At 36.7% G+C, this 17,254-nt stretch overlaps 1 protein-coding gene across 2 annotated transcripts in view; it reads left to right on the plus strand.

Moving 5' to 3' along the window:
- Nucleotides 1-222: 222 nt before the first annotated feature.
- Nucleotides 223-17,254, plus strand: part of BANK1 (B cell scaffold protein with ankyrin repeats 1) — a 286,645-nt gene continuing 269,613 nt past the window's right edge. For both annotated transcript variants that reach the window (XM_003257482.2, XM_030819171.1), the window contains exon 1: nt 223-494. In XM_003257482.2, coding sequence (XP_003257530.2) covers nt 425-494 — 70 coding nt within the window. In that variant the 5' untranslated portion in view covers nt 223-424. The remainder of the gene's footprint in view (nt 495-17,254) is intronic.

Below are 17,254 nucleotides of genomic sequence, written 5' to 3' on the forward strand. Positions count from 1 at the left end.
CTTCTGGTTTCCCTACGTCTGCCTGGAAGTGGGGGCAGTATGGCAGTATGGCAGACCTAGAAACGGACAAGGAGAGCTACAGCAACAGGGGTCTAAATATATCCTAGGGTGAAAAGGTGAGGAAGGAAACAGGCGCAGAAGTGTTATAAGAAACCAAAGCGGCCTTTTGAGAAGGGATGCGAGAGCAGGCCCCTGAGCAGTTTCACTTCCTCTGGGCGCCCAGCAGAGCGAAGCCCTGGCCTTGCGGGCATGAGCCCCGGGGCTGCGTTTCCTGAGACCTGGCCGCAGCCGCCGCGAGTGGCAAGCGGGCTGGGGAGAGCCGAGGGCCAAAGGAAGAGAAAATCGCGGGAAGTCTCTGGCCGGGAGAGTCCAGGTAGCGCTTGGCGGGCAGCAGCGCGCAGGCCCCTCGGCTTCAGCCGCCACAATGCTGCCAGCAGCGCCAGGCAAGAGGCTTGGGAGCCCGGCCCCGGCCCCCTGCGGCCCAGCGCCCCCAGGTGGGTAGTCGCGCATTCGGAGGGGCTTGACGCCGCGGCCGGGCTACGGGGCTCTGCGGAGACCACGGGCCATCGTTAGACAACTGCACTCGGGCACTGAGGCCAGGGCGTCCCTGAGACAGGGCTTCTCCTTTTTATCCTGCCGCCAGGCAGCCCAGAGGGTTCTTCTGTCCCTGACTTCTCTGAGGGGCATCTGGACGCCACGAGGAGGGAGCCCGCTGGGAGTTCTGGCCAGCGGGCTACCCTCAGTGTCTGCAACTCCTGAGGAGCTGGAACTTTCCCCAGCACCCGGGTCAGTGTCCTGTACTTTCTAAAATCACTTTGCAACCTATTTTAAAGCAATGCGCGTTTAAAATTGTACGTAATTATTTTCAACAGTCGGTAAGCCCAGCAAAACCGCTCATTTGTAGCGTCACCCATTTACCTGCCCGGCCTGACAAAACCCACTCTGGTGAATTGGTAGCGCGGACCGTAAGTGCCCTGCTTCTTGGCAGGTGGCTTTGCAGAGAAACTCTACCAACACCACCTCCCTACTCCACTGGCTTTACTAACTTGGTCAAAGGAAAACAGTCAACTTGATTGAATGCAGAAGTAGATTTATATTTTGAAATGGACGTTAAGGCAGTTTTATTTAGTTCTTTTTGAAGCATTTCAAATGCATTTGCAAATTACACAGTGATATAAAAATGTTTTTTAAATTAAAAAACTTCACTTAGGTATTAATATTACTGGAGTGTTCGTGGTGAGAAATGCAACAAGAAAGTATATTCTGAGTGAAATTCTCTTAATTTGCTGAATAGAAATAAATTTCTCATACCTTTCTAGAATTTTTTAGGTAATGTAATTTTGGTTGTAGCTATTTCTGTTAGCTAGTGCATTTTTACATAAATAAACTTTAGGGATTGCTTTCAGTTAAATAAGAAGTATATTTGTGTCAATGAAAAGTGACAAGAAAGGACTTAGAGCCCGTAACTTAATATTATTAATATTTTAACTATTGTATATTGACATTCTTGAAAACTGTGGCTCTGATGGTCTGCAGCAGAGCAGCCTTTGCTAGCATCTGTAAGCCAACCATGTCTTTCAAACTTTGAGCAGGTTACCTCTTTTGTAATTTCAGTTTAACAATTTTGTTAGAGAATGGGGTACAGTTTGTTTCAAACATCTAGATTAAGCAGTTTAGGCAGAAAATGCCTTTTATTGCACTTCATACTAAGCAATACTTTGAGGCACTTGCTATTGTGAATAATGCAAGAGTAATGTGAATCAATATTTATAGCATTCCAATTATTCTTGTTCCTCCCATGCATCCCCCCGCCCCAACTCCTTGGGTCCTTCTCCATGCAGTATTTATCACTTGCTTCAGTTACTTCCTTTTCTGGCCAACATAATGAAACTTTTCTAACAACGAATTGTCTTTTGACATTATCCCATGCCCATATTCTTGATATGAGTAATCTTCTAGCTTTTGTAAATCCAGTGGGTTTTTTTTTTAATGGAGAGCTCCCTCTCTCTCCAACAACTATCTTAATATGGCACATTGGGGGTCAATTGGTCCAACTGCCTCATTTAGAGAAGAGAGCACTGAGATCCAGAGTGTGAGTTGCTCATGGTTTCATAACTAGTAATTATTTGAAGGTCACCCATTCATTAACTTAACAACAAACTTTTATTCCCCCCCAAGAGTCATGTAGTAGTAATAAGAATGTAAAATGGTAAACACAGTTTCATGCCTAGGAAGGTATATTTCTAGCAGGAGATAGAATGTACTGCTAGACAACATTAGTGTATACTGCCATCAGAGATTTATTAACTTGAGTATCCAACTTCTTCTTTAATGGAAGCAAGAAAAATAGAATACCCACTTCTAAAACAAGGTGAAAATGATGCACGATGGGTGAAAGTTCCAGTTAGAATATATTTTCTGGTTTGTATTTAACTATATATTGCTATCAGTGTCCAAAAGAGAGATTCTTCCTGTTTTATTCCAAAACTAATGATTTTAAAAATTTAATTTTGACTGCTGTTTTAATTAGGGAGTGATTATTTATTAAATCACAGAGTTTTCTCCACCCCATAGTTGTTTTTAAATTTTTATTGATATTATTTGATGCATCTGATGAAACTTTAATAAATGATTTGCTTAAGAACAGAAAGCATGAAAGGGTGGAACTAGCATTTAGACTGTTTCACCTTAAGCTGGATGCTTATACATAACTTGTAAGGAACATGGTTTGTCTAGGTCTCTGCCCTCTAGCTTGAAGTTCTTAAAGATTTGAAGCTTTTTGCTTTGACTGCAATCTTCCAACATAGCCAGCGTCCTACATTTGTTCCACTAAGGAAATAACCTGGTTCCGTGCTGGTGGCTGGAAAAACTTGCTTTCTTCAGACCAATCTGGAAATGTTCTAAGGTCACTTTTGCTAGGATTTTAAAGACAAGGAGTGCTTTCAGGATATCTTCACCATAATAAGGAATAATTCTGAAAAATGCAATTGCTGAAGATTTCAAGGTTAAATATCAGCATATTCAAAGTTACACCTGGGACAGTAGAGGAACCTTTTCTGCAATATCTATCTGAGGATGTATTGTAGGTGGTTATGCCCTACTTATGGTGGTCTTTTGACTCATACTGCCTCAGATCTAGTCCCAGCTTCATTGCCTGTCTCATCTATGACCTTGAATAAATAATGAAATCTGTCACTGTCTCAGTTTTTTATTTTGTTTATTAAAAAGCAAAATCCGAGAAGAAAACCTGTATATGAAAGTTGTTTAGGGGATTAAACGGGTAAATGCTGGTGAAGTCCTTTTCAGGGTCTTATAACGAATAGTAACTGCTTTATACATGCTAGTTGTTATATTAATTCTTAGGTCATTGATCAGTAGTGTCATATTAGCTTATATAAGAGTGGGAGTTCTTATTGAAAAACTGCCTCATACTGATTGCCTCATACTGACGTGAGGGACAACTTAATGGGTGAAGCAATCAAGCTCTCATATCAAAAAAATTAGGAGGTATGGCCTCTTGTATAAAGACACTGCTATATCCTTGGGGATGTATTGTGGTTAATAGTTCTGAGAGGAGAAAAAAAGAAATTCATAATGAGAAGAACTAAGGATAGGTTGATTAAAAGGGAATTAAACTAGAGCAGTTGCAGGAAAGAATAAAGAAGGAATCTAATAAGACAAAATAAGAGCATGCTCTGTTTTCTCATATCTCAGAGTACCATTTGTGACTCAGGTTACATAATATATAAATATATTTGAAAAAAATAAGCATCAAACAGAAAAACTATGGAGTACTTCAACTTATAAGAAGATGAGAATCTATTTTACCAAAATATTTACTACTGGGTTAAAACAAAATTCCAACATAAAATGAGGAACATCATTCCTGACAAAAATAAATCACATGTTTTAAGAGTTTAAATGGTTGTTGCTTAATCACCTAAGTTACACTTACTAATTTACTGCTTTTTTCGTAGAATATAGAGTATCTTGCAGTAATTTTGGAGATAGCTATGAAATAAGAATAGAAAAGGCAAACATTTCATAAGTTATTATTTAAAAAGTAAGTTATTATTTGGCCTTGTAATCCTTTCCTTTCCTGTTTTAAATATAAAGAATTGTATCTAAGTTTTTGTGCAGACATTGAAATAGTCCCGGTGGTGAAAATATCAGATATCATATGGAATTATACCCCTCCAGTAATTAGTTTTTACTCAGAGAAAAATAATGAGCCTTTTAGACATTTACCCCTGAATTGAAATCTCTTTGTTGTTTCTAAGTGTTCTGCACTGAAATAATCCAGAAAGATGACTCCCCTCTTTAATCGTGAAGAGTAATTAATTAATGCTTTGTGATCTTTTACAAGATTTCCTTTATATCTGGTTCATTAAAGTATGTTGTTATGTTTCATCATAATATGTGTCATATCTTTGTTTCTTCTAAGTGTCTCTGCCATTTTCCCATATTATTAATTCCCATTGCTTTGTTTTCATATGTGTTCTCATTATAGAGACACACTGAAAAGTATAAGAACAGTCTCTGACTTGGAATTCCATTTACTATATGCCTCATTTTTTTTTTCATCTGATACATGCTGAGAACAAAGCCTCCTTTGGTCAGAAACAATATTCTCATTCCTTTTTTGTTATAGGATCATGTCTAATTTTCAGAGGAATAATATGGTGTCAAGACCACTTGAAATTTTAGCCTTCTTGTAATAGCTTCTGTTTATTGTGTTTCTACTTTGAATTCATATGAAATGGGAATCATACTAGTTGATAAGTAAGGGTGTCAGAAGAGTAGTGTCTACTCTGGACAAGAAGTCATATTGTTCAGTATAGTCATATGAAAATATTTAATAATTCACTGTGTTCTTTCATCTATGGAAGCTTTTCTAAACAGTTAAAGGTGAAACTTTTAAGTGACCATGTTTTTTTTCTAGGATGGGGAGTGGAGAAACACAAAAGGGCATGATTCTATAAAATCATTGAAATAGCAATTGTAGAATATTTATTGTTACTGTCTGAAGAATCTCTAAGATTACACATTTTCTATTGATCACATTTTATTTAGATTTAATATATTGATACAGTTTAAGATATTGGGAGAGGAGTGTGTTTTTAGTACAGTTAGTAAATTATTAGGTCACTATTGTAAAAAAGTGAATGACATAAAATTGAGGCAAAATCTACTCTGGTTTCAATTAATGGGATAATTTCTTTAATTCTCTCATAATTTCTCAGTAAAAGCATAGAACTTTCACTACTTTAAGTACTTACTTGTAGGTCAGAGACCTTTCCTTTATCACATCCTATGGATCCACAGCCATGTAAATCAAGTAGAATGAGGACAATTATTCAGATTCCCAGAAACAGTCACTTGGGCCAAGAATAGGCACATGATGCAAGCCAGCCAACCGGTTGCTTAATGGCCAGTGCCGTGTGTTGTCAGGCTTATACAGATTTGTTGAATCTGTGTAAGTAAGCCACATGTATAATCTGTATAAGCCACAAAGTCCTTTTGTCTTATTAAATGAAAGAATAAAGATTCTTGTCAGTAGAAGATTGATAAAAGATGAGATTATTGTCAGTGGAAGATCCAGTATACAGTATAAGATGACAGTTAGTTGCCTCATGTTTAAGATGCATAAATAGAAAGAAACTGTGATGAAAGAACTGAGGAGACCAAAAGACAAAGGGAGTAGTCTCGATTTCTGATTTCTAGTGACGGAGCAGCTGCACTTATTTTTCTGATCTTATTTGTCCATGAAATTGCTTGTAGTATCCTTAAATGAACTTCTCCTTACATGAACTACTTTGAGTGAATTTCTCTTTTTGGGAGGAAAAAAAAAGTTTGGGCTAGCGTACCTTTATTCCTCAAAAACTGCCAGCTATCAACTTCTCTTTTCAAAAGTTGTTCGTATTGTTAAAATGATGTCTTCTACGTATCTTCCATTGAAAATTAAATAATCTGAGAATAAAGTCTGTTCCTTTCATGCACTGGGAATAGAATATGAGTAAGTCTGGTGGTCCTGCGGATGAGCATATTTCGAGTGTCCTGCCTTTATTAGTGAAATTTGAAGAAAGTCCATGCATTTATTTTTAGGTTTTCAAACTTAAATCCTTAGAGCTGGAGATAAAATAATTCACTCAAATGTTAGTATTATAAGAATTAAGCACTGTTAAAAGGTTTACAGCTTTGAATTATGTAGCTATGAATGTATAACAACAACGTTTTCCCACGTTTTGTTAACAGGATATTTTTACTTCTCTGAAAATTTTATAGCATACTGTTTCTGGCAAGTTTGTAAAATACATTTGAATTGAGGCATACATTAGTGAGAGAATGGTTGGGGCATTTATCTTAGTTAATGTCAAAAAACGTATTTACTTAGTAAAAGAGGAAGTAAAAGAGTAAGATGAGATATAAAACTAGGGATTATCTTCAACTCCCCTGGCATATGAAGAAATATGGCACCATTAACAGGCCATTATGAAAACTTTATATACAATCTCAGTGGATTAATATCAATATGAAGCAATACAAGTACTGTGTTTTAGAGATTAGTCTTTTACCAACCTATTTTTCTGCAATGGAGTACAAAGTATAGTATCTCCATTAAGTTATACATAGTATGTTATTAATGTTCACCTTAGAAAACAAGAATTCAGTGTGTTCTTGCTAAACTTCAGAGAAAGAAACAAATTAATGAAGTTCAGATGTGATCAATCAAGTCCGATGATGTCAGTGAAGAAATGAGACATAGGAAGACAAAATTTTTTCAAGATATGACAAGGTTACACTCACAATGTTATTATAATGAGTGAGGAGAAGAATCTGAAAAGTAAACCAAAACCTAATTGCATAAATTTGTGTAAAAAATTCCCCAAGTATAATGAGGAGCTCTTGAAGAGTTTTTAATGAGGGATGGCATGATTAGATTTTGTGTTAGAAGATCACATGAGCTGCTATTGATACAATTAATTGGAAAAGGGCAGCGATGGAAGTTGGCGAACAATTAGGGATTGGCAATGAGTAAAAATACAGGGAGAAGTGGACAGATTTATTAAGAACTATTACTTACATACCTTTTGTGATATAGTAGATTTGGAGTCTGAAGGGGACAGAAATGTGAAGAATGACACCTAGGGTTGTGGTCTGTAAATCCAGGAGAATCAAGAATGTGTCATTTACTCCATTGGAAAGGAGTGAAGGAACAAGAGGACACCGGGAGGGCATGAGAGAATGTCATTTCAATTTCAGATCTATTACGTTTGAGGAGCATGAGAAATAGTCGCATTAAGATGTCAAGTAAGCAGTTTGATTTTAGGATCTGGATGTCAGAAAGGCAGTTCAGACTGGAGATATAAAATTAAGAAAAACATTGTATTTAAAACTACAACAATGAATAGGATAACATAGATAAGGTGACCCAGGATAGAGACCTGTGGAAAGCAAACATTTCAGTGTTGGTAGAGAAGGAGGAGTTGCTCAATATGACTGAGGAGAGGCTGCAAAGAAGGAAAACAAAGATATAGTGACAAGAATTCAAAAATAGAATGTTTCAGGAAGGTAAGAATGGTGAACTGGCCCAAATTCTTTCGATAGGTCAGGCAAATTGAAGCCTGAAATTTAGCCAATGGATTTGGCATCATGAAACTTACAGATGACCTTAGAGAGAGAAGTAAGTAGCTTTAGTAAAGAGGATGAGAGCTGAATGGGAGTGAGTGGAAGAAGGTAAGGTGATGGAGGCCATAGAGACGCCCTTTAGAAATATGGCTGTCTGATAAGCAGCTGAAGATGTGGCATCAAGGAAAGGATTTTACTTTCATTGTTGCTTGAAGATCAGTGTCACGGCAGCAATTTAATTGTTCTCAAAAGCTGATGGCATCACACCAAAGGGGGGTTTTCTGCTATGAAAACTTATAGAGAACAGCTCCATGAATTCCATTAGTAATACATTTTAATGTGTAGATTTTCTTATGTATTTAAGAATTTCTGTCTCGTCAAATGGATTTCTAGTTCTAGATCCTTGAGGAATCACCACACTATCTTCCACAATGGTTGAACTAGTTTACAGTCCCACCAACAGTGTAAAAGTGTTCCTATTTCTCCACATCCTCTCCAGCACCTGTTGTTTCCTGACTTTTTAATGATTGTCATTCTATGAGATGGTATCTCATTGTGGTTTTGATTTGTATTTCTCTGATGGCCAGTGATGATGAGTATTTTTTCATGTGTCTGTTGGCTGCATAAATGTGTTCTTTTGAGAAGCGTGTGTTCATATCCTTCGCCCACTTTTTGATGGGATTGTTTGATTTTTTCTTGTAAATTTGTTTAAGTTCTTTGTAGATTCTGGATATTAGCCCTTTGTCAGATGGGTAGATTGTAAAAATTTTCTCCATTCTGTAGATTGCCTGTTTGCTCTGATGGTAGTTTCTTTTGCTGTGCAGAAGCTCTTTAGTTTAATGAGATCCCATTTGTCAATTTTGGCTTTTGTTGCCATTGCTTTTGGTGTTTTAGTCATGAAGTCCTTGCCCATGCCTATGTCCTGAATGGTATTGCCTAGGCTTTCTTCTAGGGTTTTTACAGTTTTAAGTCTCACATTTAAGTCTTTAATCCATCTTGAATTAATTTTTGTATAAGGTGTAAGGAAGGGATCCAGTTTCAGCTTTCTACATATGGCTATCCAGTTTTCCCAGCACCATTTATTACATAGGAAATCCTTTCCCCATGTCTTGTTTCTGTCAGGTTTGTCAAAGATCAGATGGTTGTAGATGTGTGGTATTATTTCTGAGGGCTCTGTTCTGTTCCATTGGTCTATATCTCTGTTTTGGTACCAGTACCATGCTGTTTTGGTTCCTGTAGCCTTGTAGTATAGTTTGAAGTCAGGTAGTGTGATGCCTCCAATTTTGTTCTTTTGTCTTGGCAATGCAGGCTCTGGGTATATACCCAAAGGATTATAAATCATGCTGCTAGAAAGACACATGCACATGTATGTTAATTGCGGCACTATTCACAATAGCAAAGACTTGGAACCAACCCAAATGTCCATCAATGACAGACCGGATTAAGAAAATTTGGTGGCTGGGCATGGTGGCTCACACCTGTACTTCCAGCACTTTGGGAGGCCAAGGTGGGCGGATCACAAGGTCAGGAGATCTAGGCCATCGTGGCTAACACGGTGAAACCCCATGTCTACTAAAAACACAAAAAATTAGCTGGGCGTGCTGGTGGGTGCCTGTAATCCCAGCTACTTGGGAGGCTGAGGCAGGAGAATGGCATGAACCTGGGAGGCGGAGCTTGCAGTGAGCCAAGATGGCACCACTGCACTCCAGCCTGGGTGACAGAGTGAGACTCCATCTCAAAAATAAATAAATAAATAAATAAAGTAAAATAAAATCAAATAAAGAAAATGATGCACGTATACACCGTGGAATACTATTCAGCAATAAAAAGGATGAGCTCATGTCCTTTGTAGGGACATGGATGAAGCTGGAAACAATCATTCTGAGCAAACTATCCCAAGGACAGAAAACCAAACACCACATATTCTCATTCCTAGGTGGGAACTGAACAATGAAAACACATGGACACAGGAAGGGGAACATCACACACTGGGGCCTGTCGTGGGGTGGGGGTAGGGAGAAGGGATAGCATTAGGAGATATATCTAATGTAAATGATGAGTTAATGGGTGCAGCACACCAACATGGCACATGTATACATATGTAACAAACCTGCACATTGTGCACATGTACCCTAGAACTTAAAGTATAATTAAAAAAAAAAAGAAAAGAAAAAGAATTTCTGTCTCATTTTTTTCATTCCTTCTTCTACATTTCTGGAGCTCCTCCTTCTCTTCTTCCCGTTCCTCTCCTCTTTCCTTTTTTCTTTTTTTGTTTTTTTGGTATTGATCTTAATGGAGAATAAATAGTTGTCATTTCTTTCTGTGAAAACCTTGGTACAGTGTTAAATTATTCCTTAGCTTTACTTTCTATATATCATCCCTTCCTTTTTATCCATATTGGAATCCATTCATTCTTGTTAAAATCCTGTCTTTGCATTTGCTTAGTAGTTACTGTCACAACTACTTGATAAAGCTCTACTCCTGAATAAGTCTAGCTCTATTCTTCCTGTCTGAATCCAAGAGACTGACTATTGCTAGATAAAAACACATTCAAACAGGTTGGTAATATAAATTTAGGCAATTCTTGTTACACGTTAGTTGTTTCAGACAAGATTTGTTTTTAAATTTTTAAATTTTTTTGAGATGGTTTCTCACTCTTGTCACCCCGCCTGGAGTGCAATGGTGCAATCTCAGCTCACTGCAAACTCCATCTCCTGGGTTCAAGCGATTCTCCTGCTTCAGCCTCTCAGATAGCTGGGATTACAGGTGCCTGCCAACACACCTGGCTAACTTTTGTATTTTTAGTAGAGACGGGGTTTCACCATTTTGGCCAGGCTGGTCTTGAACTCCTGACCTTAGATGATCCCCCCGCCTCGGCCTCCCAAGGTGCAGATGTTTCTGTCATGTCAGATTGCTATAATCTTACATGTTTTCTGTATTCTGATGGGCAAAAAACTGTATGCTTTGCTACCTAACACTGTAGCCTCTAGACATGTGGCTGTTGAGGACTTAAAATATGTCTAGTTCAAATTATGATGTGCTGTAAATGTAAAATACATACCAGTTTTCAAAGACTGAGCACAAAAAATAGAATGTAAAATCTCTCAAGAATGTTCTATTAATTGCATGTTAAGATGATACTATTTTGAATTTATTTGATGAAATAAAATTAGTATTATTGTAATTAACTTTTTATTTGTTGCAGTATGGTTGCTAAAAACATTAAAACGACATATGTGCCATGCGTTTGTGATTAGAATTAAATTTTCTGTTAGATAGCAATGCTCTCGGCTTTCAGAAAAAAAAAATTCCAATGAAATAAATTAGAAATTTTATTTCTCTCTCATGACATATTGTTGAATATGTATTATGAGATTACTCTTATAAAAATAGGAGCAAAATTCACAATTCCTCCAGCAGTTTAGAGAGAACCTCTGTCTATTCATGCTCACCACACAAGGCATTTTCATAATGATATTTTGCTACTATTTTAATTAGCATTTGTCTCTTGAAATTGAGTGTTTTTCATATATTTCTTTGGCATTTTGATTTCTTCTGTGTGTTATATATTCACATCATTTATTCATATTTCTCTTGTGCTTTTTGTCTTAAAAACTTGTAAGACCACATTACATATTTAAAATGTAAACTTTGTCTTATGCATCACAAATATTTTTCTTTTATCACTTATTTGTTAAATAATTTTGATTGTAATATTTGCTGCTGTTGAACACTTTTTAACACTCATTGTGTCAAATATACTTTTCTTTCATAGCTTCTGTTTCTTGTCTTGGCTGAAGACACCAGTGCGTTCCTCTCGAAGTCCAGCCACCTGCCTGCTAGGGTCTAAGGGTCTTTTATAGGCACAGGATGGGGGCGTGGCAAGCCAGGGTGGTCTTGGAAAATGCAATATTTGGGCAGGAAAACAAAAATGCCTGTCTTTACTTAGGTCCGTGGGCATAGACCTGGGGATAGAGCCCTAGCCAGGGACCACACCCTCCTCTACCCAGTACTTCCCTTCCCACTTTCAGTATCATTTAAAGGGCCACGCCCTTCCCAGTACTTCCCTTCTGTATCAGTGTCTTAATGATTTTTGTGATGAAGGCATTTCTAATATCATCATACAGGTAGAAGAGTAATAGTTGATATAGTTCTACGAATAAAGCTTTAGTGACATAATCAGAATTGCCTAATTGATGCCTGAAGTAATTTATTCCCTACAGGTTATAAATATATACAATGTCTCACCTAGATCTGTGAAGGTCAACCGAATAATAGAAAGCTTCCATTAAGCAAATTTCTATTTCTGAGTAACATATGGGTAATTAGGAAGCATTTATAATTATGGAAAGAAAACAGGGGCTGCTTTTTTATGTATCTTTTATGAGGACTAGTCTGCTAAGAAGTTAGCAATTAGCACACATTACATTTCTGCTTTCACTACGGATGTATTTTGTGTTTGTATGTAGTAATGACCTCTTAGAGTCGTCTTCTGATCTGTTGCAGAAATGATCTAATGGCTGCTTCACTTAGTGGTTGTAGGACCCTATGTAACTTCATTATAAGACCTCTCTATACCTCACGTTTTTTTCTTTTGGAAAAGATGAAAAAAACAAATAGTATACTTGGAATAAAATTGGTGTTCTGTAATTGGCAATTATTGCTGTTGCTGGATGAGTAGGTGAGTTGCCATGTGGGACATTATGAAAGTTGACTTATACTTTTCTTACCTGATAGTCAATTCCTGAAATATGTGGACATAGACTTCCATGGCTTTATTCCTTTAGTACTTTGTTGCCCAAACCATGTTCTGTAGCATATACTGTATGTTCTTTGGAAAAAAATTTCTGTGGTGAAATGTTCTGAATATACATATTAGGATATTTAAATGTGTGAGAGATTCTGAAACAATGTCTCTTCAATTTCCTCTAAGACATTGTTTCACAAATATTTATTTAACTATGGGATGCATTGTTGTCTCAACATTGACAGAGAAATAAGTTCTTTTGAACAAATTTGTCATCTCTATTAAATGGCAACTAGTTCTTGAGAGAATGATTGTTTCAGCCAGAAATTGGTAGTACTGCTTTTAGTTATATTTTCTTTAGTGTTATGCATACCATAGTGTAAATAAAGTTATGATCCAGTCTTGGTGGCCATATTTTCATTGAGTGAGAGGGAGGGAATTAACAGGAACAGAAGATTAAGGGGCTATAGTATAGGGAAAATGGCATTGGTAGGCTGAGTAGCAGGGCACACACAATTTGCCTATTTCTTTAATTCCTTTAGATTAATTCCAGCTATTTAGTTGGGGTGATTTAGGGTTGTGCTAGTGAAAATGAGAGGAAAATGAGAAAGTGGTTATCTAGTAGGGAAAGTAAAGTATGTGTGAATGAAATAGAAGTAGGAAAGTGCATAGAGAATTGTAAATACAGTTGACTCTTACACAGATTTGAACTTCATGGGTCTACTTATATGTGGATTTTTTTCAATAAATATATTGGAAATTTTTTGGATATTTGCAACAATTTGAAAAAACTTGCTGATGAACTGGGTAGCCTAGAAATATAAAAAAAAGGAAAAATTAGGCATGTCATGAATGCATAAAATTATGTTGATACTAGTCTGTTTTATTATTTACTACCTTAAAATATATACAAATCTATTATAAAAAGCTAAAATTTATCGAAACAGTCACACAAACACTTACAGACCATACATGTTGTTATTCACATTTAAGAAGAATGTAAACAACTATAAAGATGCAGTATTAAATCATAACTGCATAAAATTAACTGTAGTACAACTGTCCTGCTGTAATAATTTTGTGGCCACCTCCTGTTGCTACTGCAGTGAGATCAGGTGTTGGGAGTATCTGCTAAAATGGTGTATGATGACAGTCATCTCTGAGTGAGTAGTTTGTCTGTCTAGTAAATTGCATATTACAGTACAAAGAGATGTCTCATGGTTCTTGTATGTTCTTCATCTTGTAAACCTTGAATAATGCCATGGGACTCATAGGAAATACCACTAGTGATGCTGGTAGTACTCCCAAGAAGAAGAGAAAAGTCATGACATTACAAGCAAAAGGTGATTTGCTTGATACATACTGTAGATTGAGGTCTGCAGCTGCAGTTGCTCACCATTTCAAATGGTGGGCAATTCATCCTGTAAACAGATGGTGTAAACTTACAGTATTGATAAATACAGTACAGTATTGTAAATGTATTTTATCTTCCTTATGATTTTCTTAATAACACTTTCTTTTCTCTAGCTTACTTTATTGTAAGAATATAGTATATCAGACATATAAGATACAAAGTATGTGTTGATAGATTATGTTATTGGTAAAGCTTCTAGTCAGCAGTAGTTGAGTTTTTGAGGAATCAAAGTTATATGGGGATTTTCAACGGCTCAGGGGTCATTGCCCCAACCCCTGCATTGTTCAAGGGTCAATTGTATAAGAATATTTTGAATGTGTGTGTTTATGCAGTTAATAGCATGTGTGCATCTCAACTAATCAAATTATTTTGAAGGTATTTCACATGTTAGACTATATAAATCTGCCACTATGTCAATAATCATGTAAACTATGTAAGTGACATGTCATTTAAATATTGGGATTTCATACATCAAAATGTTCCAAAATTAAGAACTATTTAACTACAGTGGCTATAAACAGATTTTTTTCATGTTAGGAATGTTTGTCAATGAAACATATTTAAAGCAAACATATGGGCTGTTAAGAGTCATCTAAGCAAATTATTGTTGAAATATTTTTCTATCTAAAATGACATTAACGTACATAAATGCAAGTAATTTAGACAAGAATGAATTTTATGTCTTTGAGGTTAACTAACTTAGCAGGACATATAGAAAACAACATTAATATGACAGTAGCTTTAGTACTCAGATGGGATGCTCTTTGAAGAAAAGGGTAACCTCTTGCATCAGTTGAGTAGACATAAGCACATGAATAGATGCTGGCTGACTAGTTAGTACCAAGAGTGACATTAGAGTAGCTAATTAAGTATATGAAAAAGGAGAAATAAAGTTATAGCCATTTCTGAATGCCACATGTCTGAACAGCCTCAGAATTCTTATGTCCAATCTTAAACTAACACCCTAGTTTTGGCAATCTTGTTCAAACTCTTCGGTTTGTGGAAGAGCTTCGTTTGATTATGAAAAAAATCTTTAAAATTCATGAAGCCTTTTACACAAAGATAATCTTAAGTTATTTTCCAATATGAAATTAACTTTTAATCTGATAACAAGTAGTATAGTTATTTTGGCTAAGATTCCTACAGCCTTTTAATATAACTTTGAATATTTAGTGAACTATAATATCTTCTAGGGCAAGTAGAGAGAAAAAGTGTGATTAGGGCCTCAGAGCAAATAAAATTTAATATCCTCTATGTGTGCCTAGAATATTAATATATTTTGTTTTCTTTTTCTTTTTCTAAAATAATACATGAACATAATTGAAAATATGTAATAAAGACAAGAAAACTGGAAAAAACTGTCATATATGTACTTCTAGGTTTTTTATACATTACTTTTATTAGTTTTACTTGTTCAGTTTTGTAGCTTTAGTATATTTAATATTTGTACATGCTTTAATGTTACATTTTTATGGCTATTTGGTGAGGTGTCATTTTTCAATATTTTAGTTTTGCTCTCGCTCCATATAAATCTATTTATTATACAATGTTTAAAAACAAAATAAAAAATTAAAATCCTTGATGATTTATTGAATAATAGGATAGATCATCCTCCATATAAGACTATTATTAGTTAATCTACAGAAAGACTGAGTAGTTCTTTTATTTTTTTTTTGAGATGGAGTCTCGCTCTATCGCCCAGGCTGGAGTGCAGTGGCGCAATCTCGGCTCACAGCAAGCCCCGCCTCCCGGGTTCACGCCATTCTCCTGCCTCAGCCTCTCCGAGTAGCTGCGACTACAGGCGCCCGCCACCAGGCCCGGCTAATTTTTTTTGTATTTTTAGTAGAGACGGGGTTTCACTGTGGTCTCGATCTCCTGACCTCGTGATCCGCCCGCCTCGGCCTCCCAAAGTGCTGGGATTACAAGCGTGAGCCACCGCGCCCGGCCAGTAGTTCTTAATAACATAGAAATACGTTGCACTGGATTTGAAGTTGAATAAGTACAGGATGAAGCCTTGGCTCTGTCACTAACAGAACTTCACCTTTTGCCAGCTATGCAACCTCTCTGATGCCTAGGAGAGGCAATATTATGTATATTGATACATTAATTATCCATGAGAATACTTGGTTCATAATACATGGTGCATAATAGTAATGCAATTAATATCTCTGATCTGAACAAAAACACTGCAGAGATGAAAATAGCTTTTACTCAGAATTTGGAATTTAGGATATTCATTGAGAAAGAGTAGACTAAAGGCCCCATAATCTTATGCAGGGATAATTATCCATCATTCATTTATTCTTCAACCATTTATTCTTGTACTCCTGTGCTCAATTCAGGGGATACACAAAAGGTGGCTATTCCCATCAGGGATTATATTTAAGTGAAATAGGAATGGAACAAGTTGAACAGCTCTATTCCGTTTTATCTTTACCCTAACCCAATATCAGATGACTCAAATACCCTAAGTTCACAAAAGTCTGAATAATGCAGCCATGAGAACTAGTTAGCAAGGAGAAGCAACAGCTAAGAGTGTTTGCTTTAGCTACCGGGGGTGACTACTGATGCATAACTGCTGTTCCAGAAAATCACCAGTCATTTCAGAAGGCAGTCATGAGTACAGTCCCCTGGGACAGTGCTTTGCAAATTTCAGTTATTCTCATAAGACCTTCCTCAATTTTTGGTTATTCTACCTGTCCTCTTGTACAAGAAAAATTTTTCTTAGACTGACTTTTTTTTTAGCTTAAATGTCCTATATTTTAAAGGAGCACTTTATATCACTGCCATAAATAAGAAAATCACTACTGCCGTAAGTAGAAGGTAAACATACAAACATACAGATTGAAAATAAAATGGTGTTGAAAAAATTATAGCTAAGGACAGGCTCTGGGCATAAAGTTCACTCTCTTTGATAGTGTTGGAATTCATGAGGAACCAGAGATTCCAAACCGAGACATTGTCCTGGAAGTCATCAGGATTGGATAAGTATTCTAAAAGAAACTGACTTTCTCCCTCTGTGACTCCCTGCCACTACGTCTGCTGGAGATTGGATCCCTCCCACTGTTCTCCAAAAGGAGATTTCACTTTCCAGAAAGTTGAAACAAAGTTTTGTTAGCAGCAGGTGTCAGGCACTATGATAAATGCTCTGCATGCTTTATCTTCCTTAAGTCTCACAACATTGATTCCACAGGTGGTGTTATCCATGTGTTATAAGCAGGAAATCTAGGCACAACGAGGTTCATTATTTGCTTCAGGCCATATAGTTAAGTCAGTGATAGAGCTGGATTTTTAAAATTCAGGGCCAGGCATGGTGGCTTACGCCTGTAATCCCAGCACTTTGGGAGGCTAAGGTGGGTGGATCACCTGAGGTCGGGAGTTCAAGACCAGCCTGGCCAACATGGTGAAACCCCGTCTCTACTAAAAATAAAAAAAAATTAAAAAAAATTAGCTGGCTGTGGTCG

Source organism: Nomascus leucogenys, chromosome 9 (assembly GCF_006542625.1).
Source record: "Nomascus leucogenys isolate Asia chromosome 9, Asia_NLE_v1, whole genome shotgun sequence".
NCBI classification, from domain to species: Eukaryota; Metazoa; Chordata; class Mammalia; order Primates; family Hylobatidae; genus Nomascus; species Nomascus leucogenys.